This window comes from Leuciscus leuciscus (genome assembly GCF_965113295.1).
Source record: "Leuciscus leuciscus genome assembly, chromosome: 2".
Taxonomy (NCBI): domain Eukaryota; kingdom Metazoa; phylum Chordata; class Actinopteri; order Cypriniformes; family Leuciscidae; genus Leuciscus; species Leuciscus leuciscus.
In genome coordinates this window covers 25,050,276-25,077,441 of record NC_138726.1, presented here as the reverse complement: position 1 = coordinate 25,077,441, position 27,166 = coordinate 25,050,276, and the positions used below count along the sequence as shown (strand labels likewise).

Sequence of the window (27,166 nt, the reverse complement as noted above, 5' to 3'; positions counted from 1 at the left end):
AGATATAATCATGGCATCTGATGTCAGATGTATAATCTGATATGAGGTTTTTGACCTATATGCTGGTAGATTGCAAAACACTGTTTGGTGTATGCATAGCGCTCTCTCTCCAACTATCTTTTTAATCATTTTTATTCTTTGCCTCCAGCATTGTTATTGCATACACATAGTTTATGGAATTTTTATGTTTAAATGTCTTTGTCATGGATCTATTTTGTACGGAAAATGTATTGCCAAAAATGTTTGATTTGATTGAAAATTGTCATAAGCTTTTGCTGACAGCCTTATCATGTTTGTTTTTCTTGTGTGCAGCTTTATTTAATCATTTCTGATTCTAATATCAATTTGTTAGCCAAAATATTAAATGAAAAAAGTGAGACCTCTAAATAGCCATTGTCACATCTGTTATTTTATTAATTTTTTTCCAAATAATTTTAAGGTGCCCTGTTTTTATAGATTTTCTTTTACCCCACAGTAACAAATTAAATTTGAAATATAAGTTCCATGGTCTTTTAGCTTTATGGCAAACTTCTCCATGGTTATACCAGCTAACAAAAATATGTTCTTATGAATGTTTTGTATTAAGTTATGAAAACATTATTTAAAAAACTGGATGTTTTGAACTTTCAGAAAACATTCAGAAATAATGTTTTCATAAAATTTTCGATATGTTCCTCATAACGTTCACATAAACCAAGAAAAGATTTTCTTTGTACATAAAAAATGGACGTTTTGAAGGTTTAAAAAACATTCAGAAATATAACGTTTTCATAATTTAATGGGAATGTTAGCAAAACAATCTTAAGAACATATTTTTCCATGAACAATATATAAATAACGTTTTTTGTGTTAGCGTTTTGATAACTTTTTTTAAAGACCAGTTAACTCTGAAAGTGTTCCCTGTGAGCTGGGAATCTGCTAAATGTGACTATAAGGCATGAAGATTTTAAGATGTTATAAACATTATAACATCATCATTTTCTGTAAAGCTGCTTTGAAACAATGTGTATTGTAAAAAGCACTGTACAAAAAAAAAATACTTAGACTTATAGAACAAATAACATTGTAAGGACGTTTCATTAAAATTGCTCTCACAAAGTTTTATGCAACATTCAAAAAACATTAAAAAAATATTAATAACATCATAAAGTCATTCTGAGAATGTTGTTCTAAGAACGTTTTCTCTCAATGTTATGAGAATGTTCTTCAAGTAAAAATAACATTGTAAGGATGTTCCATGTACGTTCCACAACTTTTTCTCTCTTCATTACGAGAACATTTTATGATAACATTATAAAAACATTCAGCAAATAAAATAACATTACAAGCACGTTCTGAGAATGTTATTCTGAGAATGTTTTCTCTCAATATTACGATAACGTATAGTAACATTATAAGAACGTTCCATAAACATTATATGAACATTTTGTCTTAACATTTACATAACTTTTAAAGAACTTAAGTGGAAGGTATGGGGATGTTCCCTGTTATATGCACACAGTATACAGTATGTTTATACAGACATATACAATCTCATCCAATCAGGCACAGTCTTGTTTACAGTCTGCTGCAAAATTAGTTGATAGAGAAGCAAAGCAGGTAAATGTTCCAAGAAAGTCTATGCAAGCTTTAAGTAGATATTGTATGATGAAGGTCTCACACAAAATCATTAAATTGTTAAATGCCAAACAGTTTATACATTTTGCACGCACACTTAAACACACTGTGACTCATTCATTTATCACATTAGCATGCCTGCAGGGTTAAGTTTTGAACAAGAGAAAGACTGCTGAGTCAGTGTGTGTGTGTTTTCTCTGGTGTCTGCCTGGCACTGCTGCTTCTTTCGCTTCTACATGCGGGGTGGTGCACTCCGAGAAATTTGGTTATCGAGGCTGAATCACTCAGTCCGCACCCTACCCCTTTCTGATGTGTTTCCTAAAGCTGCTTCCATCACCGCTCCCGATGAACACATGGCGCGACAGGTAAAATCAGGCCTGAGCCTCGCTGCCCACGAACAATAGTTCCTACCAAATCCTCAGAGCCAACAGGACTGAGCCAGGGGAATCTGTTGGCTCATGGATTCTGTTGGACGTTCCGACAGGAAGTGAGGTGCTTGCTCACTAGCCAGGCGAGTAAGACTGGTTGGCTTAAAAAGGCAGAATGAGTTCTATTGTGTCCATTGTGAGGAGGCAGATTTGTGCCACAAACGAAGCAGTCTAGTGCGCGCTAATGTGGTTGGAAGTCACTTTTTCCATCTTCGTGTTGTTAATATCAATGTTTACAAGTTGAAATATGAAGCAGAGTGTGAAGGAGACAGATGAGAGCAGATCAGGGTCTCGTAATGGCTTGTGGGAATAGAGAAGAATGCTATAGTGGTTTTTAAGAAGTTCACTTGTCTAGTGCATTTCCTTTGGTGTTGGAATGCAGTTCAAGTCATCATCAGAACAGTCGACTCACTGGTCAGCAGTGGTCGCACCACTTACCTTAAACCTGTTACCTTACCTGTTTTCTGAAGGGCAATGCCAAAGTCACCAATACATGTCCATTCCTGTTCCTTGAGGGCTGGTTTTCTTCCTTGCCTCAGAGCTAATAGAGCTGCAGTGATGATGTATTTTTGTAGGCCAACCCGGAACACTGGTTCACCCTGGTTCCCTCGACAAAAACCCAATAGGATTTTTCCACTGGCTTCTGGATTATTGCAGAAAATAAGCTCTGTGACTAACAAAAGTTTATGATTTTTACACTTTTTGTTCATCATCATGATCTTCACATATTAACACAACTTCATTTTCCATGAAAGATCAATATATAATAGTTTGCAAGAGCATGATTATAGACACAATGAGGCTGTGAAAGCAGACTATAGTGTGTAGATGAGTTTTCCTGTTCGGTGTGATAATATTTAATGTCCCCGACAACATTTGTATTCCCATTTAGCTACTTGTGAGCAACCACCTTTTTCAAGACAAGCAAGCACTACAACAACAGAAAAAAAAGGGATGTATTTTATGATGTAGGATAGAATGTGAAAATATCTAAACCTCATTGACTTCAGGACGATGGAAGTGCTAAAATACATCATCCCTGCAGCACTCTATTAAACACACCTGTACCAGCTAATAAAGGTCTTCGGGATTACAAGCAGACAGTGACGCTACACTTTTCATTCCATTGACTTTCATTCATAGGTATGCGAATACATTTGTGTGCTCAGTTAAAGGGATAGTTCACCCAAAAATGAAAATTGGCCCATGATTTACTCACCCTCAAGTCATCCTAGGTGTATATGACATTCTTGTCCTGGCTCTTCCTAGCTCTATAATGGCAGTGAATTGCTGTTTCGGTTTTGAAGTCCATAAAAGTGCATCTATCCATCATAAACTCCATACGGCTCCATGGGGTTAATAAAGGCCTTCTGAAGCGGAGCGATGAGTTTGTGTAAGAAAAATATCCATATTTAAAACTTTATAAAGTAAAATAACTAGCTTCCGGCCAAACGAACATATGGATTGCACGTAAGTCTAAAGCGAAACTTATGCGACGTACTGCTGATATTTAAGGTACGCCATGACGCACTACGCTACTTCCGACGTCACAAGTTGCGTAAGTTGCGCTTTGGGCGTAAGTAGACTGCGTATGACACTTTGTCCGGAAGCTAGTATTTTAATATGGAAAAATTAAATATCCGTTAAATATGGATATTTTTCTTACACAAACTCGTCGCTTCGCTTCAGAAGGCCTTTATTAACCCAACAGAGCCGTGTGGAGTTCGTTTATGATGGATAGAGGATAATTCACTGCCATTATAAATCTTGGAAATTTTTTAATATCCAATTGTATTCGTCTGAAAGCAGAATGTCTTATACACCTAGGATGACTTGAGCGTGAGTAAATAATGGGATAATTTGACTTTTTGGGTGAACTATCCCTTTAAACCGAGAGCTAAACACCCTCCAAGGAGCAGGATTGTACACACCTGTGCTAGGGTGTTGTGGATGGTTACCAGGGTATTACTGCATGGTTGTAAAGGTGTACTGAATGGTTACTAGCACAGTAATATGCAATTACTAACGTGCTAGAGTGTTTTGGGTGGTAGCTCAATGCAACCAAAAGGGCAGATTCAAAAATTAACCAAGATTCATTTTGTGATTCCAAAAGTTTTAAAAACTGTATGGTCTTGAATAAAAACAACATATATTGGGGGTTATTGATATGATTTGAGTTTATCTTTATTTTATGTTCTTTTTGGCATTTTAATTTAGATTAGAGTTTGATTATTTTAATATATTAATAATCAATTTATATTATTTTAAGTCATCCTGCACTTCCCTCAGAACTTTGCTGTGGACCCAACTACTTATATAAGAAACATTGCTCTATATTTCCCAAGTCACTACAGTTAGTTTGTTTGCCTATGCTCCAATGTCTTCCGCTGAAAATATGTAGGCTTTACATAAACTCTTTTCACCAGACGGATAGCATTCAATGATTGGCGAGATACTCTATTATATTGCTCAACTGCACATAGATCTTGTTTAATTCTTGGAGGTCTCAAACCAAGACTGCTTGTCTGGTTTAGCCTCAGATAAAATGTTAAGCCTCTGATGGCTTATGTGGGCAAGAAGTGACACATTCCTTCCTTCCCCCTCCATCACTGTTTAGAGGAATAGCTTGAAGGATAAAATGAAACCACATTAAAGTGTTTAAAAAGAAACTTTCTACAAAGCTAGTTGCTTTGAAACATTACACTTTCTATTATCTTGTTCTGTATTTTTCCACACTAATGCTCTATAATACTCTCCTATGGCAGAAGTTCATTGAAAAAAAAAACAGACAAATCTCCTGTTAAGATGGCATATCCCAGATCTTGTTTTCTTGTTTTTGTTTGTTTGTAATATTGTACCATGTGGTGAGTTGCAAAATCTTGATTCTCTAGTTCCAGCTACATAAAAAAAAAACCTGCTTCTCACACCAGCAGTTGCATTATATTTAGACATTGTGTTTTGAATTTAAGGTTTGTTTGAAGTGTTTGCTTTCAAGACATGCAATTTCCTGTGGCCATTTGACAACACGCTTCACAAATTTATTGCTAAAGTATAATGTATTTTACATAGAAACATTTACACTCAACATTCTTCACAGATCTAACATTGCACTAGATTAATCATGCATTGTTGAATATTAAGAGATGCAGGTTAAGAAAATGTAGAGGATTGATGCATACAGTAAGTGAGCTCTCCTTTGTCCTCATCTTCCTTCATGCTATGAAATAACTAGTTTAACTAACAGAGTAAAATCTGGAAACATCAATTAAAGGACTTATGCTCAGCTGTTCAATCACCTAATGGGTCACCATTATAGAGCTAGAAAAATATATATATATATTTTTTTTTTTTGCCTTTATGGGACTGGACAGTGTAGATGAGACAGGAAGGTAAAGGAGGTAGTGAGGACCAGAATCGGGATATGATACATGACGGAGACAATCCTGCAGGCTCTTCATATCATGTGAACTAACCACTGTGCCACAGCTCTAATGATCATTTTGAACTAACTCTTTAAATATAAATATCTTAGAAATTGCAGCTTTATCTGACCATATAGAGCAAGCACGGCCATGCATATGCTCATCTTCAGCATAAATGTGAATACTTCAGAATGGGGGTCTGATCGAGTCTGCACACTTGGGATGTGTAGCTGCAATCACAGCTTGGTTCTTCTCTGGAAGCCCTGTGTGCTGCATTTAAGGGGCTGATATCAGATAAACGTACTCCTTTTCGATTTACTCATTTCTTACTTGCCCTTTTATAATGCCCTAAATACTTCTATCAATAAATATTATGTACGCTATGTAGAGAGACCAGCTGCATTGAGTTAAAATGCTGGATTGTGCTGCCACCATTTGGTCAGCAGTGAGTATTACCAGTGGTAATAACAAACAAGTATTATTATATCTTGACATTTAAAATGTGTTCTACTAAAACACACAATAAAAAAACACTACTGATTATTTATAACTTTTTTTCTGCCATAAAACTTGCATGGTTAAAGTAGCAACTTGATATAATTGTAGGTTTTTTGTTTATGTTTGTTTGTTTGTTTGTTTTATTTGGATCCCCATTAGCTTCAGCATGTGTATTCCCTTATGCACAAACATAATGCTACATTTTAATGTATTCATCAAGCAGACACTTTTATCCAAAGCAACTTATAAATAATGAATTCAACATAGCAATTCATTTTAAGGAGGCATCTGTATTTGTAACTGCTACATCCATTTTTATCTCCATCTAGGGGCGACCGGGGGAACTTGGACAAGTGGGCATCGGTGGTCCTGAGGGTTTCATTGGGGGCCCGGGGCCAGTTGGGCCCAAAGGAGAAAAGGGCCATGTAGGACGCAAAGGACCCTCTGGACTAAATGGAGATAAGGTCAGACTACTTTGGTATATGTAGGGGAATTATAATTTATAACAGATATCCTTTTCTGCTTTGCTAAAATACTCACTGGATATTAATTATCAATGTGTAGTGCACATGTTGGTACAAAATAGAGATCTTCTAACTTTACTCTGATTGGTTCAAGAAATCAAAAGATATGTTTTTGATTGGCTATGTTGCTCAACACTGCAAAAACACATTGTAAATAGAAACCTTTGACGCTCTCCAGAGCGCAAACACAGATACGCACTGGATCGCATGCCAAATGTTTCACCGATATGTCATTATTACCGACAAAACTGATCCCAGAACAGTAGTTACGGGCAGCTTTTCCCTCTAAAAGCAATCAGAAGCTGCAGCAGACAGGGGAAGGCAAGCTTACACACCTAAAACTTTGTTGCTTTTGTGCAATAGATGAACAACAATTTATTTGTTTTTAGATATTTTATCTTTAGATATTTCTGTTTTGCGGGAGCCCTGCAAATAATTGTATTCTCCCGTAACCCGCACTCACCCATCAAATCTTGTCCCACGTTGCAATCGGGTGCCGAGGGAGTGCAGGTCTTAAAATGCAATTTTTTGTGTCTTTTATTTATTTTTTGACAGGGCCCAATGGGTGTTCCTGGGTTTTCTGGAAATGATGGTGTTCCTGTGAGTATACAGTTCTTGTCTACCATAATTTCAGCTTTCTCTGAAAATGGTTGACTAAGCTGTTTTTACCATGCTGCACAGGGACACCCTGGTCAAGTGGGGCCCCAGGGACCCCCAGGTCTCGACGGCTGTAATGGCACACGAGGTGACCCAGGTGACAGAGTCCGTGATGGAGTTCCTGGTAATCCTGGAGTTCCTGTAAGTTTAAGGGCTTTATGTGCATTTTAGGGTTAGGGAGTTGGCATCAAATATATACCAATTTAAATAAAAGTAGCAGTTTCACTTACTAAATGAAGAAATCATCTTATCAAGTGCTAACTGCAGTGTCTATAACAATTTTTTTACTCAAGTTGCATGCTATATAACAATATATATCTGTATTTTTAATAATATAAAAATATAGATCTATAGTTTTCATATTCACATGTGTTTTCTATTTTATTTACTTGATTATAGGGATACAGTGGTCAAAAAGGCCAAAAAGGAGAACCGTATTATATAAATATTCCAAGACCAGTAAGTTACAATCATTCTTTATGAAACCCAAGCAAATCACACATGCCAACATTTTATATGTACACACTCATATACACATCCAAATGTGGCATTTACTGACAGCCCTGTTAATAATATGTGTTGTGAGTTAGCTGTAAATCTGGGTGTGGAATGCAGACCTGTCTGGGAAAATCCCTCTGTCATTTTCAACACCTCGTGCATCTTTTATATAACCTGAGGGTTTTAAATCTCCTCAGGTGTGTGCAGCGCATGTAAGAAGGTTAACACCTTTTTCTGCTGTTTTAATAAAAAGAGGGGCTGATATGAGCATTGATCACTGACATTTGAAAGCTGTGTTAAAAAGAGGTGTAGTTCTCCGATGAATTTACATTATTTACTCACCAACATGTTTAAAGGTACACTATGTAACTTTTGTCCCTCTAGTGGTTAAACTGCATGCATTTTGTGGAAGAATATTGTTTTGGTTGTGCTTCAGCTCTGTGTGAGCCTTTGTGAATACATGACCCTTTACATTAGATCATTTTTTACAATGAACTCTGTAAGAGAGCTGCATATGGCAGTTTATCTGTTCAATAAAATACAACCCCATTTCCAGAATAGTCGGGACATTTTGTAAAATGTAATACAATCAAGAATCTGCGATTTGTTAATTTTCTTGAACCTTTATTTAACTGACAAATATACAAATAAAATATTTCCAATGTTTTCACTGACCAACTTAATTTTATTGTGTAAATATAAACGAGTTTTGATTTTGATGGCTGCAACACACTTCAGAAAAGTTGGGACAGAGGCATGTTTACCACTGTTTCACATCACCTTTCCTTTTAATTACACTTTTTAATCATTTGGGAATTGAGGATACTAAATGTTGCAGTTTTGCAAGTGGAATATTTTCGGGCCCAGAGAACTCGCCGGCATCTCCACATAGAACTGATGTATAGCTTTCTCCTTGCGTAACAGAGATTCAAGTGACATTTCTTGATGAAGCGTCAGACTGTGTTAAGTGAAAATGGTTTTCTAAAGTACTCCTGAGCACATGTGGCTGTATTTAACAGAGTAGCATAGCATGATGGTTTCTCTTGCAATGCCGTCTGAGCACTTTCAACGGAGGTCTCCTGCTTTGCCCAACACAGACTGACCCATCTTTGCTTGCAAAGACTGAGAAGCTCCTTTTTCACCCAAACATGATACCCTCACCTATTACCAATTCACCTACTCATTGTGGACTGTTTCAAAAGAGTTGGATAATCAAACCTTTATATTCATTTCACTTTTATTTTGCCTCTATCCCAACTTTTTTGTAGTGTTGCAGCCATCAATATCAAAATTTGTTTAGATTTTTCAAAATACAATTATTTTGGTCAGTGAAAACAGTGGAAAACTTTTCTTTGTACAGTTAAAAAAGGGTTCAAGAGAATTAACAAATCACAGATTGTGAATTTTATTGCATTTTACAAAATGTCCCAACTTTTCTGGAAATGGGGTTGTACCTTACTCACCTGTTGAGTAATAAAAGCACTATCTCTGTGTTGCTTTTACATCATTTCAGATATTCTCGCCATCTCTAAAAAGCCAAGCCAATGTTACTTCTTGTTTTATTAGGAGCTCTGTCCTGCTCTTTTCTCTATTTACGGATATGTCGAGACGCGCACTGGCGAGTGATGAATGTACGCAATTTCCTGTGAAAACCACCCTGTCAGGTTTAAAATACAAACACTTATAATAAGCGTAGTGAATCATGTTAAGACAAAAACATGTTTTGGAAGAAGTATTGATTATGCATTGACTAATTGTGTTAGTAAAAAAAAAAAAAAAAAAAAGTTACATAGTGTACCTTTAATGAATGAGGACTGGAGCTTTCTAGCTTCAAAATAAAAAATAAAAAACCATAAAACGATCATAAAAGAGACCCTTTTAACTCATGTGTAAAGAGACTATTAATGTTCAGAAAATATTATCGATCTCTCTGTACTGACACTATTTTCATCCAATATATTGGATGAGAAAACAAAAACTTTTAAAGTCGTTTTAAAATGTATGAACTTTTCAACATTGACAGTTATTGAACTAACCTGAATAAGTTGAATAACTAACCTGATTCAATCTGAATTGAGCTGAATAGTGACACCAACACCTTAAGTTGAGCTGCCTTATAGCTGAAACTGATTATAATTTGATCATAATTAATGAACTTTGCTACATTTTACACTGTTATTGAGCTGAATTGAATCACCATTGAACTGATTTGAGGTGAATAATGACAGTACTGTCTTCTGTAGAGCAGATTTATAGGTGAGATTATAGTAATTTTAAAATGTCATTTTTTTACTGAAAATCGTGACATCGGTTGTAGCTCTTTGACACGTTTATGAGAAAAGAAGCGATGTCCAATTCATGAGCGACTGAATATTTCCAATCAATCAGTTGATCCAGTTCACAAAGCTGTTTGAATGATTCATTAATGATTCAGACCAATCCGCTTCTCAATTTCAACTGAGTCATTGATCTGTTTGTAGTAGGTAATGGCATACTAGAGGTGAAGATTATCTGTGAATAGCCTAATGACTTGCACTGTTTGTCACACAAAGATATCACGTGGCTTCAGAAAACTTTGAATACAGCTGTTTTTGACTAAAAACCAAATGTTGCCTTTTTGTAACTACACATTTTTGTAAAATCCTTAGTCCTTTCTCACCGACGGCCCTCCAGGTCCAGCGGGATTTTCAGGTCCAATGGGGCCCCAAGGTCCAGAGGGATTTCCTGTATGTATTATATCTATCTCTATCTATCTATCTATTGCATATTTTTATTCGTGCACTATCTATCTACCTACCGTATAAAGACTGTACTTTCACCGTTGCCTCCCTCCACAGGGTCTACCTGGTCCACCTGGTCCTCCTGGACCTGCAGTAAGTTCAGATGTCTAAGGAATAATTTTGAAATTGCATGTTTTATGTTACATGATCCTATCATCTTTAACACTTTATCCTCCTGTCAGACAGGGGGCAGTGTGCAAACATTTATGTACTTTTAAGAACTTGCCTTGGAATTAAAGTAAACAATACAATCATTACATAGTTTTATAGTTGTCTGATGTAAATTGTAAGTATCAACACATTTTATTTAGTGAAAGTGACCTCTGACTCCAGAATGGCTAAAATATCCGTACATAAAAGTTTGCTGAATGTCTCTGCTTATTCTACAGGGAAGTCGAGGTCAAGGATACAAAGGAGAGCCAGGAGAAAAGGTATGGGTTTCATCAACTTGCCAACAACTAAACAGTTTTCCCACACACAATTGCTTTTAGTTTTCCCCATTAGCATCAATAGGTTCAGGTGTTGTGCTAATTTCATCCAGTACTGTCAACATATTTGTTCCATTAACACTTAAGATGCATTTTAGATTTAGATCTCTCTAGCTGAGTCCTGTGTGTTTGTTCATGTTTGTTTGAATGTTTTAATGAAAGCTTTTATGCTGATATGATTGCATGTGTTTGTTGGTGGTTAATTGGCCTAACAACACCATAAACAAACACTTCTCTGAGTGTCTCTGACATTAAAGACCCCCCAAAAATATGTCTTGTGATGACATATTACCCGTTGAAAGAGATCATATCGAATGGCTCGCGGCCTTGTTATTCAAATGGTAATTTGGGTTTAATTATTTCACAGTCAATAACCATAATTTTGTTCTTGCTGGCTGGTTGCAGGAGAGAGACATTTTCAGATTGGACAGAAGTCTGTGTAGTGCAAGATAATTCATCAATATCTCTTTCTTGGAAAAGAAAGACTGTAAATCTAAATGCTTATATTTGCTAAATGTGAAAATTCGTCAACATTTAGTAGTACACTAGCATATACAGTAGTGCTCAAAAGTTTACATACTCCTTGCAGAATCTGTAAAATGTCATTATTTTAACAAAATAAGAGGGATCACACAAAATGCATGTTATTTTTGTATTTAGTACTGTCCTGAACATTATATTTTACATAAAAGATGTTTACATACATTCCACAAGACAAAAGAAAGAGCTGAATTTATGAAAATTACCTCATTCAAAAGTTTACATTCCCTTGTGTCATTACTATTAAAAAGGTTCAAACATTCACTGATTCTCCAGAAGGAAACATGATGCATTAAGAGCTTTGCAATTCAGAATTTGAATTGAATTTGAATTTGAATTTGAATTTGAAGGTAAATTGTACATAATTTGGCTTCCGGGAAATATGTAACTATCTTCTGTTGCTTCTTTCATGATAAATAATAAAAAAAAAAGTTATATTTAAACAAAATAAGAATAATTTGGACATATTCATCCTGTTCAAAAGTGTTTCCTTTTGGAGCATCAGTGAATGTTTGAACCTAAATCATACAGTAACTGCTGGAAAAGGTTCAAATATGCAAAAGATGCTGGAAAACTGAAGAATTTGCAGGACCTGAATGATTTTTCTAAAGAATATTGGGCAGAGACTCAAGAACAACTATCACAAAAAAACAAAAACCAGCCATGGATCATCCAGGTAATGACACACAGTATTAAGAATCAAGGGTATATCAACTTTTGAATGGGTTTATGGGTATGTAAATTGAATAATTTTTTTTAATTTAGCTGTTTGTTTGTTTTTTGTCTTGTGGACTATATGTAAACATCTTTAATGTAAAATATCTTATTCAGGACAGTACTAAATAAAAAATAACATGCATTTTGTATGATCCCTCTTATTTTTGTTAAAATTATTAACATTTTCACAGATTCTGCAAGGGGTGTGTAAACGTTTGAGCACGACTGTAGATGGCCTGAAAGCTAACAGACATGGACTAAAAGCCCCAAAACTATAATTTTGATTTCATGGGGTCTTACAATCCATACATTCAAGTACTAAACGTTTTTCCACATATCTGTACAATAAGACACCACTCTGTAACGAGACTGGCACACTCAGAGAATGTTTATAGTGTAACATTCAGTTCAAATATTATTTTAGTCTGCTCGGGAACTGGTTAATAACAAGCTAGCTAAGAAGTTCTTTCTGTCTTTTGGATTGGACATTAAAAGATTATACTGCTTTTGTCTTTTGCACAATAACTCTGCATCACTCTTTCATTCTTATCATCTCCCTCTAGATTTTCTTGTCTTCATTCTTTTTCAAATAGTTCTGTACTGCCAGCATGCCTATCTTGTTTCATTTATGTTTTAACCCAACTTCAGTATGTTTCTACTCATCTCAACACTCAATACACATAGTAAAAGCCTTTTCCTGCAATATAAAGGAATATATCCCTGTGGTATGTTCAATGCGGAAAACACAGTTGATTTTTACTAATAAGCATGGTAACACTACAAAGTTTGGAATGTAATTTCCTTTACTTTTGAATGGCAGTTCACAGATTGCATACGTTAAAGAACAGTACCAGCAGTTTCTTCATAACTTGTAAAGTCAATATAAGAGTATTGTCATATTTCACTTGAAATCTCTGAGCTGCTATTCAATTTGCTGTTTTTGAGTGATCTGTTCTGGTGCTGGAATCACCTGCTCCAATCTTCTGTGTGCCTTTGTTTCCTTTGGTTGGGACACTTAACCCACAGAACACGAGAAAACAAGGACCAGTTAGTTCTATATGCAATCAATTGAAATTGTCAGATAAATCTATGAAATAAATAAAGAAATAAAGGAGTTCACCAATAATATGCATGCATTTGTAGCAGTAACTATAATAAAAGGAGCCCTTAGTCCTGCTTCTCTCACTTTTCATTTCTGTCATTTTCTATCACTTCATTATCTTGCTTTCCTGTTTATTCTCTGTAAAAATCTTTTTCTTTATCTTTCTCTTTGTTTAACTGGTTTTCCAGTAAAAATGTAAATGCAAATAAAGTTAATAAAAATAAAATGATAGTTTTGTGACTTTTAGTTTATGTGTGTTAGCTTTGGCACCCTCTATATGCTAGTCTACGTTAAGCATTGAAAGGAAAAATAAAGTTCACATCTAGCAAGTATACACTGCATATTTACAGTCTTTCTCTTTTAGGGAATAATGACCAAAAATGACTCATTCTGCACTACAATTTATTTATTTTTTGTTAACTTGAAGCTATAGTCCACCCAAACATGAACATTCTGTCATCATTTACTCACGCAGATATTTTGAAGAATGTTGACAAACCAGTTTTGGTTCCCTTTGACTTCCATTGTATTTTTAGTCAAAGGGAACTGAAACTGTTAATTTTCCAACATTCTTCAAAATATCATATGTGTTCTGCAGAAGAAAGTCAGTCATACAGGTTTGGAATGACATGAGAGTGAGTAGATGATGACCGAATGTTCATTTTTGGGTAGACTATCCCTTTAAGTGCTTAAATTCTTGAAGGATTTGTTTAACTGACTACTGACCAGCAAATAGCAAATTATGGTTAATTGTTTTGATGTAACTGAAGCCTGTTTTTCAAACACTTCATTGTCACAGACTTCTTGTTTATACATTTTTAATTTTACAGCACTTCAAGTTAAGCCATTCTAAGAAAAGAAAATATATTTTTCTATAGGTCTATCATAATGCGTGCGGTAGAGGGTTAATAGGAAAACAGGAAAACTATGTTCATCAATGATTGAAAATGGGGTCTTTGCAAACAAGATCAATTTACTTAGGGAGCAAAATTGCATCAGATGAAGATCTTTCAGAGAAGATAACTATAATTCATTTCTTCAGCACAATAGTTTAGATTTTTTTGGGTGGGGGTGGGGGGGGGGGGGGGGGGTAGGCATAAACCTCATTAAATATGTTAAAACTAAACTAAATGTGCTAATGGGGTGAGAAATATGAACTCTGTTTTAAGGATGTTGAGACATTTTTACTGGAAAAAAAAGAATTTGTTGTTCTCACACTCTTTCAATACCCTTTGCTTTCACAACTTTCTTGAGACTTTTATGCTTTTTCTTTACCTGACCTTGACTCCTTATCTCACATTCTCTCTCTCTCTCTCTCTCTCTCTCTCTCTCTCTCTCTCTCTCTCTCTCTCTCTCTCTCTCTCTCTCTCTCTCTGATAAAGTCCTGGGCTCTAATGTGTCAAATGTCTGTGTTGTGGATCTCAGGGGGAAGTTGGTCTACCGGGACTCAGGGGCAATCCGGCCGTTCAGTTTAACGCACCAGCAATAAGCACTATCAACAAAGGAGAGAAGGTAACACACAGGGGAGCGGTGATGCCAACCTAGGGAGGGGCAGATCTAGGGTGAGAGGGATGGATGGTGGGGGAGAGAGGAGCGTTGGAGGGCACTGAACCACATCAGGGGAAATTGCTCCAAGGAAATTGGTCTGGAACATTCACACAATTACGGGATTGATATTTGTAACCCCCCCACCACCAACACCAATTATAAAAATGTTTTCACAAAGAATACACATCATAGAGACCTTGAAAGTACAAAGAGGGGATGGTTAGTTGCATAATGATTGAATGGGGAGAGATACAGACACATCCATTGTGTTGAGTGTGGTTCATTACCAAACCTCCTTCATTCTTCCTGTGTCCATTCATCTCCTTCTCACCCTGATCTCCTCGCTGCTCCGGCAGTGGTCACAGTCCACTTAACGTCCTTCTTCAAAACCCCAAAAAACTTCTCACCACATGCCACCTCCTCAAAATGCTCCGCCGCTACCGTCTCCAAACAGCCTCCCCATCACACCTCATCTTGCCCATATAAAAAAAAATCTCTCTTCCTTGGTTACCGTATCCAGGGAGATGTGGGCCCGCCCGGTGACCCAGGCCTCCCACTGGTCAATGGAGTGGTGGAGCTTGTTGGCTTTCCAAAAGGAGACAAAGGAACTAAGGTTTGTGAGGAAAATGTAGCTGCGAGGATCTAGAACTAGGATGCCGTCAATCGACGCCGTCCTCCTCAACTTCTTTTTTTACAGTTTCTTTGTCCACTTACTCTATACCTCAGGCCTGCTATCCAGGAGGGTGACATCCACCTCGTGCTTACTGTATAAATCCCATGCTTCACCCTGTGGTGAACTTTGAGGGTGGTGTTTGTAAATTCTTCATATTTGGTGGTGATTTCAGTCACATGTGACAAATGATTTTAAGTCTAATATTTCCAAAGGTGCTTTTTTAAAGGAACACGCCGACTTTTTGGGACTTTAGCTTATTCACTAAAGTCCCCAAAGTTAGATAAGTCCATACATACCGTTTTCATCTCTTTGTGTGCCGTAACTCTTTCTGACGCACCCACCGCTAGCCTAGCTTAGCGCAAAGACTGGAGGTAAATGGCTCCAGCTAGCATACTGTGACAAAATAACGCCAACATTTTCCTTTTTCCTTTAAATTATGTGTGCATATTTGCAGTGGCCCTAAGGAGGACACTTCAGCCACACTTATGTATGAATATTACACAAATGTAAGAATATCATTATCTAATGAAGATAATGGCCTGGACAATGAAAATCATTTGAAGTGTGGCTCAAGTTTCAAATTAGATATCTGAAACATTGGCTGCGTCCAAAAGCTTAAAAATGCTGCCTTCGAAGGATGCATTCCAAGGTAGGAAGGCATCAAGAAACATCCAAATCCAATATTGGCTTCCTGTCTCCTGCGATACCGTCATCTGAGTGGTCTTTGAAAGCACCATAGATATTTTCTTCGCTGCCTTTGAGATCTCACAATCCTATACAGTGTGTTCAGTGACAGTTGAGCTAAAAATAAAGATGGCGTCTGACCAACGTTATCCACTTTTGCTGTTATTTCTGGCAATAAATTAATATTGATTAATTAAATATTTGCTTAGTTATAAACTTAAGATCTCTCTATTTTGTTGTAGATCATTAAACCGTTATTAGGGTTGGGAATCGAATCCAATTCTGGAATCGAATACTTGAGCTCAGGAATCGGATACTAGTTATAAAATAAAAATGTCGATTCCTCTAATCGATTCCTTTGTGAGCATTTCAGTATGACATTGCAAGCGCGAGAGGACTTGTGCGCTGTTTTCTGTGCTGCAGGCTTGTGTAACTATGGATGTAACTATATTGGGCAACTCTTAAAGTGAAAGCAGCTGCCGTCTCTATAATAACACTAATCAAACAACAAAAGACAAAGAGAAAATGACCCAACCCTAATCGTTATGCTGCCTCAGAAGTCTGTCTGAAATCACTTCTGTGAGGTACCTTCGTGCGCAAAGTCTGCTGCCTGCTAAGTTATTGCCTGATAAAGCAGCGAGGCAACAATTCTGCTTAAGCTTTTGAACTTACAGCTTTGAACACTGTATATATTATTTAATTTTTTTGAACAAATTGATGATTTTATTCTGCAAAAATTAATTAAATTGATCAAAAGTGGCGGTAAAGACATTTATACTGTTACAACAGATTTGTATTTCAAAATAAATGTTTTTCTTTTGATCTTTCTATTCATCAAAAAATCCTGATTTTTTTTGTTTAATGTTTCCTCAAAATATTAAGCAGCACAACATTGTTACTTAATGTACAAACAGCTACTTAATGCCCAGCCCAGTCACATGGTACATAAATCTGATTTAAATCTGATTTAAAACCACAAAGTGACATTGTGAATGCTCAGTCTTCTTTCTTCTCTTTCTCTCTCTCTCTCTATCTCAGGGTGAGAAAGGCTATGCCGGTAATCCAGGTCTTCCTGGGAGACCAGGACCAACAGTGAGTAATCAAAGACAGCTTTTTAGCTTTTTTTTATATGTTGTCATTTGAAACTGGCTCACAAATTCTGTATTTTTTTGCGCATATGCAGGGCCCCGGTGGTTTTAGAGGTGAGACTGGTGAAAAGGGAATCCTGGGCTTGCCAGGCTCGAGGGTAGGTCCTGTTACTGCTAGGTTATGTGATTCACCATTGGGTACAATATTTTAGATGGCTCTTTGTCATTTTACACTACATCTCATAGTTGTATGTTTGTGTTATGTGTTCAAGTGTAATATCCTGTATTTGTTTTGAATCTACATGAATTTCTTTTTCTGTGTTATTTATTTATGGCAGGGTGCACCTGGTCTGAATGGTCCTCCTGGGCTCCCAGGAAGAAAAGTAAGATATGAAATTCTTCAATCTAAACAATTTCCGTCCTACGGTATATGATTATTATATACCAACCATCTCCTGTTTCTTCTGTAGGGCTTCGATGGGGATTCAGGTTTTACAGGCCAACCAGGCTTTGCTGGCCTAAAAGTAAGAACGCAAAACCAGAAAAATACAACAAATATGTCACAAACAGAAATATGTTTTACAACAGCATATTTGTAATTTATTTTTAGGGTGACAGAGGAGACCCAGGTCCACCTGGACCGATTTTGGAACCAGCAGATGGAATTAAAGGTATCAGGAAATATTTTTCACTTTCCTACACTTTCCTGGGCTGGGTTTCCCGCTAACGTTGTCTCTTAGCGCGCTACGAAGACTCTTAAGGTATAACTTAACTGAAGGTATACCATTTCTAAGCGTGTTCCCCGAACCATACCTTAGGAAGCTGCTTAAGATATCCCTTCTTACGTGCGGCGTTACCCGGTGCTGTCCGTGGCGATGGTGCTGAATTGGTTGATATCGAGAATCAATTATTCTCTCGTACAGCGGCTGCTTCACTGCATTATGTGAGAAAGTGGTGTTGTTTATAAAAGACGCACTTCAGAAATAGTTGAAATTGCAGTTATTAGGACTCATGGGATATTATAAAAAATTATCCAAATTATAATAGCCTAGCCTACATATTTTTATATTTTGTATCACATTGCTGCCATAATAACCATTTCAAATTTTTACGTGCTTTCTTCTCTTTCCCATTTTTGTTGAGGTGGAGCTGCGATGAAATACTGTTCTTGTAAATACTTTCCAGCATTTCATTAATAAAAGTGTACATCTTACGTACGGTGCTCGGCAGTGATCAAAAAGGATTTAAACAGTGGATTTTGAATCTCTTCTTGTAAACTCAGAGATGTGGATTCAGACGGCAATTAAATTACCACACGACCTGTTTGTCAAAAAACAGTAGGTACTAATTTGGCCAGGGATTATTTGAGAAAAAATCGGGTTGGGTGAGAAAAAACACTGATATTATGGATTCAGACGGCACTAAAATCACCGACTTACCCCTTTAAATGTTTAAAATACCGTACGAGCCCATGAGAAACAATATTAGCGTCCGAATAGGACTTAACTGACAGTAGCCTATGCTTTGACTGGCCTTTTAAAAGCGCTCTTTAATTAAATTAATAATAGTGTATAATAATATAATAAAAAATCTAACAACAATCAGTGTAATGACAATTTTATTCTTTGCATGAAAACACTTGAATTAGCCTAATTGAACACTGTCTGGGTGTATTAAAACTTCAGAATTATATTCATATAGACCTGCAACAGTGATAAGGTAAAACTAAGAGTGGTTCAGACTAACCTTCCGAACGTATGACTTACAGAAGGTATACTTAACTAAGAACGTTTCGGGAAACACGTATTAACGATAAGGCACAGCTTAAGGTGTAACTTAAGAACGACGTAGCGTTAAGGAGGTTTCGGGAAACCCAGCCATGATCTTGTGTGAGGTACTGTACTTGCATTTTGTAATCTCTCATGCACACACTCACACACACACACACTCCTATGTGTGCTGATGAACAGTCTTCAGTGATTATTTAATTTGCTTGTACCTAGGTCCTCGAGGTGATCCCGGCTTTCCTGGTTATCCGGGGATAACTGGAGATACAGGTTTTCCAGGTTCTCCTGGTCAGCCTGGTCTTCCTGGAGCGCCTGCTTTTAACACAGGTACTAGTGACATTCATTTTAATGCTTTATGACTGCAATCATGCAGCTTGTTGAGGAGAATGTGCTATGACTTTTCTAAGCGATCAGGCCTACATTTTTTGTCTTTAGGACAAAAAATGGACAAAAACAATCTCATAGAATTACAGTAAAGGAGGGATCTGAGTCATATCTAAATACCATATTATCTGAACACTTGTGCAATCACAAGGGATGGGAATTAAGAGAAATGTAACAATTATTTTAGTATTTTTGAGGAAGAAATATTTGGGGGGGAAATTAAATGCAATTACACTGTAAAATAATGACAAATTCAATAATAAATTTAAATCAATACTTGCACAAGGTGTTTATGCAGACATTTTAATGGCTTTTTTCAGAGCTGACTCATGAGAGTCATTTGTTCAGGAATCAGTTTTACTACACTAATCAGACTATATGGTCTCAATTCATTAAAAAAGAACCCTACAGTATCGACTTCATAGCAGCATGCTAACAATCACTCAGAATTCATTAGCAACCACATAGCAATACCCTGGCAACCATCCACAACACTCTAATGTCAAGTCAGTGAGTTTTGCAGAATTTACTGTATATGTCAATATTATTTTAACTGTTAATCTGTGTTGTCTATTCAGGTCGTCCTGGCATCTCTGGGTTCCCTGGTAGTCGTGGACCCAAAGGACAGAGGGGAAACCCAGGTCGGGATTCATTTGGTCCTGAAGGTCGTCCCGGAAATCAGGGCCTTTCTGGACGTCCTGGTCTCCCTGGACCACCGGGCAGTTCATGTAAGCTTTTGCATATGATGGTCATCATCTTTTTTAATTTCAAGTAACCTAAAAATATGCTTTGGGTCGTAACATCTAACTTTACTGGTTTCATTCAAGTCAAAATTAAATCAAGATTTGACAAATTAGATCGCACCAGCAAAATACATGTTTATTGTTTAGATCAAGTAGAAACACTTCCCTTGAATTGGCAATTGCAGGTTACCACTTTTTTTATAGTAACAGAACTTGATAAATGTAGATCATGAGATAAGCTGATGGTTGCTTCTTATTTAATTTTTTCTAGTAAACACGTTCTCTGCTGCACTAGCTGGTTTTCCGGGTCAGCCTGGTCAAAGAGGACCTGCTGGAGAAAGAGGCTTTAAAGGGTTTAGAGGTAAGGAACTCTGTTGTAGAACTGAAATGAGAAGTATTGAGTTTAAATTAGAAAATAATAATAATGGCACACATGGACTTCTTCCCTACTTGACCCTGTGCCCCTGCAGGAGAAAATGGTGACTGCAACTGTTTGGGTGGAGGAACGACGGGTGCACAGGGAAGTCAAGGGCCTCCAGGGCCCTCAGGTTTCCCTGGAGCTGATGGTGTGAAGGGAGAAATTGGTGACCAAGGCTTCCCAGGATCCCGTGGATCACAGGGTCTTGATGTAAGAGACTGATAAAAAAAGAAATTGCTATCAAAGTGACTGATGTTGTGGTGGTAATTTCCAGACTTTTGCAAAACAAAACAAAAGTAAAATTTTCTTGAGTTTGTGTTGTATTCATCGATCATGGAATCGCAAAAAACTGGAGGGACTGCTTTGAGGTTTTAATTGGGATTATCAGGAAACATCCTAAATATTGCTTAATTTTAATTGAGTCTTGCTTTGTTTTAGGGTCGTGCAGGCGAAAGAGGCTTTTATGGGCGTAAAGGAGAGAAAGGTAATTCTTTCTTCCCCCAAGGTAGAGGACAAAAAGGTGATTTGGGTCAAAAGGGTCTTCCTGGGCCACTTGGAGCAAGTGGCAACCCCGGAAGGGATGGATCTCCTGGCTTCCCTGGACAACCAGGTCCACCTGTGAGTAGATAGGCTAATTTTCATTTTCCTTTCTATCATTTCATTTCATCTGCATTTCACCTGCCAAATAAGATATGTGGCCCTATTTGACACCAGTAACTGTTTATAAAATTATTTATTGTTGTAATTCTGCTTCTAGTACAACTTTCAACCATTGACATCTACATTTTTAAAAAAGATCTAAATTTCTAAGTTCTTTCTCTACAGGGGGACTCTGGTTTTGGGGTGACTGGAGGTAAAGGTTTTCCTGGTATCCCAGGGTCCAAAGGTCGTCCCGGTTTCAGTGGCGATCCTGGTATTGGCTATCCTGGTGTAGCTGGGTTCAAAGGGTCACAAGGTGATCCTGGATTCAATGGTCTTCCTGGATCACCTGGACTTCCAGGTTCTCCAGGTAAGTAGAATAAACACTTTAGTAACACTTTACAATAACTACACTGCATGAAATATTTTATTATATACAAAATTAATTATACAGCTTACATGACATTATTTCTACATTTTTATGTCATTATTATTATTGAATAATAATATCACATAAAATGTATGTGATACATTTATTAAAGTATATACTATGTAGCCTCTATGTAGCTTAAATATTCATACATTGTGAATTGGATATACACAATTGAATGTAAATGGGTGGATAAAGAGCATTTTTGTCAATATAAGCAGTTAATATAAACAGTTATATATTGAATATATATTGAAACAGTGTTACGACTTCACATACAATTTAAAAAATATATATAAATAGGCTAATTAAACCTATGTAGTTAATGATGATGCAGAAATACTGTTTAATACTGAGTATGTATTAGCCAATACAATAGAAATGCATCATAAGATGTCATAAGACCTCCACGTTTTTATCACTTTTTAAATAAATGTGGCATATTTAGCTTGTTTTGTGGGTTTACATTGCTCAGTTTATTCAGTACAGTGGTTTAAAACGGCACATTTGGTCATTTTTAACCCAGAGAACAGTCTTACAGTTAATTCAGTTAGATTGCCATGATCTTTCCTCATTTCAGTGTATTGAGAAATATTCAGTGTTTTTTTCCTGTAGGTATCCTGAATTGCATAATTGAACAGTATAAGATGAGCTAGTTTGAAAGAGCTTCAGTTCAGAGGTTGCTATATTTCATCTTGACAAGCATTCATCTTGTCAAGCGTTGGATGTGCACGAGTGTGAATGGGTGTGCAAATGAATCTTGACATTTTGCCTGTGCCTAACATAACTTTTTACCTCTTTGCAAGCCATTCCATTCGGAGAGAAATTGAGCAGATGCAATTAAATCACAAGTCTTAACATCCATGTCTGAATCCCCAAATCCTTTCACTTCTTCTGCATGCTCTCCATCTCTCTCTTAGCAATGGAATGGCTTTGACACAGCCATGCACATGTTCCCCTTTTGATTTCTTTATTTGCACTGCTTTAACCGAATGTGCTGGAATATTTGAATGAGCTTTTTATTTCTTTACTAAAGGTACAATCATTTTCATGCTTATGCATTTGATTTCTTGATGCTGCCCGAATGAACTGATTCATCAATCGATTGATTGACAGCTTCTCTTGCAATCTCTCTTGCCCTTGCATGTTGTCTGACTAGGTGACAGCTGTGGGCAGGCGGGGCTTAATGATGCCTCTTTGGAAGAGGGAGGTGAGATGAGAAGCCCAGAGCTGCAGCCAGTATAAAATAAATCATTTTCCAATGGCCTGACTGTATCAGACAGCTTAACTGTAGTGTCCACCAAATCTGACCATACTTTCATTATGACTTTCCTATAGCTTGAGGTATCTAATTCAGTTAGATGCTTGCCATTCTGGAAAAGTAGTAGTTGCCATAAAACAGCCCTCTTTTGCCAGTCATTTAACAGTCTTTGTGCATGTTATTAGCCATAATATACTGGCTATACTGTGGGGAGGGTGTTTTTTATTTATTTTTTTGAGTTATGAAAATAAACATTTCTTATGTTATAGAGCCTGATACACCATCGAAGGCTTATTACTCAAATTCGCTTTGCATACTCACTGTAGTGAAATTAGTCCCAAGACATCCATGACATACTATCAATTACCATAAAAAGATTTTTGACTTATCCCTCAGTTTGTAGAAAACAATAAAAAAATTGCCTTTACTGTACATCCACTTATATAAAACAATAAAAGTATATGCAGCAATGCATTGGAACACTAAAATACACACTGTTAAGTGTTATTAGGAGCCTAGAGGAATACAGTTACATAAAACCTTACTACATAAAACCGTCACTTACTAACGTGTAAAGTTATTTACAAGATTTCCTGTTATGACCATGTAAAACCAATAAACACTTTTACATCCTACACACAAAGAGACAAATACACCTACAGGTATTATGTTGGTAATCATGAAGAAATATAAGTGTTTCAACAAGAAAATGTCTGTTTTTAAAATTGTTTTAAGATTTTAAACATTTTAAATGTTTTATCCAAAGCTGTAAGTAAATTTAAATGCCCTCCACAATATTAAGGTGTGCTCCTATTTGTCAGTCAGTTATATATGTTTTGAATCGCTCTCATTGTCTGTACAGTTCATGAAATTGTAATGCTGGATTGTAATGTAATTGCATAGTTAAAATATATTCCCTCCTGTCCTTTTTCTTGTCAGCCAACATTCAATGATCTTAGATATTTAGAGACATTTTTTTAAACTAACAATTAACACAAACACCCACCTTTAATACTGTCTTTTTAGAGCAGAATACCTTTATACAGTTTGTCAGGGTTAGATGTAAGGTGTGTGTGTGTGTGTGGAATGGGCCATCATTGACAGTTTTATATGATTTTGACAATGAAATGGATGTCAACAGGAACACCACTGCCCTGTAGGATTCCTGGTGAACAAGGAGATCCAGGATTCTCTGGACGTCCCGGGGTGCCAGGTAATTGATTTGTATAAAAGTAAATGAACGTTGAAAATGGTAGTATTTTAATTATAAAGAGTTTCACATTGTTCTAACATGTTTTAACATGTTCTTTTTCACGTCTGTGTTCATGTATATGTAAGGGCCAAAGGGTCAGCCTGGTTTCCCAGGAGAAAGTGGGCGCCCAGGGTTTGGTGGGTCTAAAGGTGAGAGAGGAGAACCAGGTTCTGGAGGTCAGCCAGGACCTCAGGGTAAGATTACACCCTTACATGTGAATGGGTGCTTATAGGTGCCATTTAACCACAAATCCTACACATCATAATTAGTCAACTTGCTTAGCCATACATTTAAAGGTATAATTGCATTATAGCTGTCTAACTCTAACTTATGGTTAGGTTTCCCCGGACGCAGAGGAGATACAGGTTTACCAGGAACAACAAATGCTGGCTTATCAGGATCTCCAGGAAGAGATGGTTTTCCAGGTGTGCCAGGAGCTAAGGGAGAACCCGGTGTGGTGCTTGGGGCCACCCCTGGAGGTCCAGGTTCTCCAGGGAGACCAGGAGAGCCAGGAGACAAGGGTACACCTGGGACACCTGGTTTACCTGGGAGGCCTGGTAAGTTTGATGAGATGTTTTTAGGTAGTTTTCACAAAGCTACTCTCAGCACCATTATCACCAGTCATATGGATATCAAGCATTAGTACTAATGGATTCCTCCTAAGGTAATGATGGATTCAGTGGTATTCCTGGCGTAAAGGGTGAGCGAGGTGTGGATGGAATACCTGGTCCCGTAGGTCCCATAGGTCCACCAGGAGAAATCCCTCCCGGGGGTATCCCTGGTTCCAGAGGGCCAGCTGGAGCTAAAGGATTTAATGGACCTCCAGGTAAGAAAATTTCTTCTCATTCTCATGAAACATCAATTTTGGTGTTTTGTCTAATAATATGAGTGAGTATTCGTTCAACCAGAGCTGCTCAGATCCTAGCATAAACTCTACCTTGAGCCTCCATAATGAGCGATTATGTCACTAGGACCTTTCACATTTAAATTTTTGGAAGTTCTACCCAGCTTCTAAGACTTAATCCTGAGGAATCTCTTCTACAATCTATATTATACACCATCAATAACCTGGTTATTAATAACCTGGTTAAGTTATGGTTTGGATAACTTGTCTTCTTGTGAGCATTGTGTGAACTACTGGAGATTTCAGTTGTGTTAAAATATTTCACTGTTGGCTCGTTCTCTTCTTATCAGTCTATGTCAGCCTGTGTTTACTGATCTTCTTCTCAAAAAATTCTGTTTTCATTATTCTTCTCTTTATGGTCATCCTCCACTCTTTCTCTTTTTTCATCACCATCATTTCCACCCTCCCGTCCTTCCATTTGTGGTGTCACACTCTTCTATTTTTGGTGTTGGGTCATCTCACTAGGCTGCCAAGGTGAGAAATATTGTCCTCCCTGATGCCCTGCAATATAGTGTTGATGTTTATCTAACACACAATTCGCACTCTTGCCTTGCTACCTTTTAACGCACATGTCTTTCCTTGTTATTCCAGTCCTCCCAATTAAGGCAATGAGTGCAGGGGAGCATGCATTCACTTTTTTTTTTTTTTTTTGCCAAAAAAGAAAATTCTATCATTATTCACTCTTTCTCATTTCGTTCCAAACCCATAAGGATTTTATTCATCTCGGAAAGACAAATGGAGATATTTTTAATCGAACCTGAGAGATTTCTCTATGTCTCTCCATTTTAAGTCCAATACACTAAAACTTTGAAGACACATGATCACTTTATATGATTTAATTTAAACTTTTATTCAGATATAAACATTGATCAATGAGGTTTGTTATCGCACATCAAAAAAGTATGGTCAAGCTTCCGTTTACCATATTTGATGTGCTCTATGTACAGTATGTGTGTTGATCATTGTTTATATGATTGTTTATCACTGTTCATCATATAAAGTGATCTTGTCTCTTCAGAAGTCTTGGATTAAACTTCTCTAGTCAAAGTTAATAGACTTTCAATAGAGGGACTGAAATCTATCAGGTTCCATTGAAAATATCTACATTTGTGTTTGAAGATGATTCAAACTAATGAGTTATCTTGATGACTTGGAACGGCATGAGGGTGAGTATATGAGTTTTTGGGTGAACTATCTATCCCTTTAGGGTTACAGATCTTTAAGCCTCTATGTCAAGCTAAGAGATTTGTTTGCTTATAGTAATAATGTAGAATTCACTTTCTAATTTCTTAGATTGAACATGTATTAAGAAAGTTTATCCATGGTCTTTTATCAATGGAATGGTTTAAACTGCACTTGTACATCTTTTTGTGTGTTTGTGTACCAGCTGGCATCACATAGTACGCTCACACTTAAAAGATGGCCTTAAACTTGTGTGTTTTTAGTACTAATCTTCAGGTTCACTGAATTTGAGCAACACCATCTAACAATCTAGCCTCAGAACTTGCTACGCTGCTATAACTCTGATGTGCTTGTGTGCCTTTTACCACAAACACACCTTCTTATATAACAACAGCATCTTTAGTTATTCATGAAAGTAATGTTTTATGTTTCAGCTATTAGTACTGTCTAGAATTAGCCTTTACTTTGACCTGGCATTTCCAAAATTGTGAAATATGTTATATGTTCAACCAGTACAACACATACAGTGGGGGAAATAATTATTTGATCCCGTGCTGATTTTGTAAGTTTGCCCACTTACAAAGAAATGAAGGGTCTATAATTTTTATGGTAGGTTTATTTTAACGGATATCAACCAAAAGAAACCCAGAAAAACACATTATAGAAAGGTTGTAAATTGATTAGCATTTGATCGAGTGAAATAAGTATTTGATCCCCTACCAACCAGCAATAATTCTGCCTCCCACAGATTGGTTATGTGCACAATCTGTCACTTTAAGAAAGTACTCCTAATGTCAGCTTGTAATGTGTGTAAAAGAAACCTGTCCACAGAATCTGTATCTTCCATTCCAACCTCTCCACCACCATGGACAAGACCAAAGAGCTGTCAAAGGACATCAGGG

The 27,166-nt window shown here is 36.9% G+C and overlaps 1 protein-coding gene across 2 annotated transcripts in view; it reads left to right on the top strand.

Annotated features, from left to right (window-relative positions):
* Positions 1 to 27,166, top strand: part of col4a6 (collagen, type IV, alpha 6) — a 102,451-nt gene that overhangs the window by 60,972 nt on the left and 14,313 nt on the right. The window contains exons 5-27 of one of the 2 annotated variants that reach the window (XM_082162529.1): positions 6,295 to 6,429; positions 7,045 to 7,089; positions 7,171 to 7,287; positions 7,546 to 7,605; positions 10,293 to 10,370; positions 10,482 to 10,517; positions 10,814 to 10,855; positions 15,340 to 15,432; positions 17,215 to 17,268; positions 17,360 to 17,422; positions 17,603 to 17,647; positions 17,735 to 17,788; positions 17,875 to 17,935; positions 19,268 to 19,378; positions 20,014 to 20,163; positions 20,450 to 20,539; positions 20,649 to 20,806; positions 21,035 to 21,214; positions 21,422 to 21,605; positions 24,068 to 24,139; positions 24,265 to 24,372; positions 24,517 to 24,735; positions 24,843 to 25,004. In XM_082162529.1, the coding sequence (XP_082018655.1) occupies positions 6,295 to 6,429; positions 7,045 to 7,089; positions 7,171 to 7,287; positions 7,546 to 7,605; positions 10,293 to 10,370; positions 10,482 to 10,517; positions 10,814 to 10,855; positions 15,340 to 15,432; positions 17,215 to 17,268; positions 17,360 to 17,422; positions 17,603 to 17,647; positions 17,735 to 17,788; positions 17,875 to 17,935; positions 19,268 to 19,378; positions 20,014 to 20,163; positions 20,450 to 20,539; positions 20,649 to 20,806; positions 21,035 to 21,214; positions 21,422 to 21,605; positions 24,068 to 24,139; positions 24,265 to 24,372; positions 24,517 to 24,735; positions 24,843 to 25,004 (2,317 nt within the window). Of the gene's footprint in view, positions 1 to 6,294; positions 6,430 to 7,044; positions 7,090 to 7,170; positions 7,288 to 7,545; positions 7,606 to 10,292; positions 10,371 to 10,481; positions 10,518 to 10,813; positions 10,856 to 14,696; positions 14,784 to 15,339; positions 15,433 to 17,214; positions 17,269 to 17,359; positions 17,423 to 17,602; positions 17,648 to 17,734; positions 17,789 to 17,874; positions 17,936 to 19,267; positions 19,379 to 20,013; positions 20,164 to 20,449; positions 20,540 to 20,648; positions 20,807 to 21,034; positions 21,215 to 21,421; positions 21,606 to 24,067; positions 24,140 to 24,264; positions 24,373 to 24,516; positions 24,736 to 24,842; positions 25,005 to 27,166 lie in introns of both variants that reach the window. The other variant, XM_082162530.1, reaches the window with a different exon arrangement.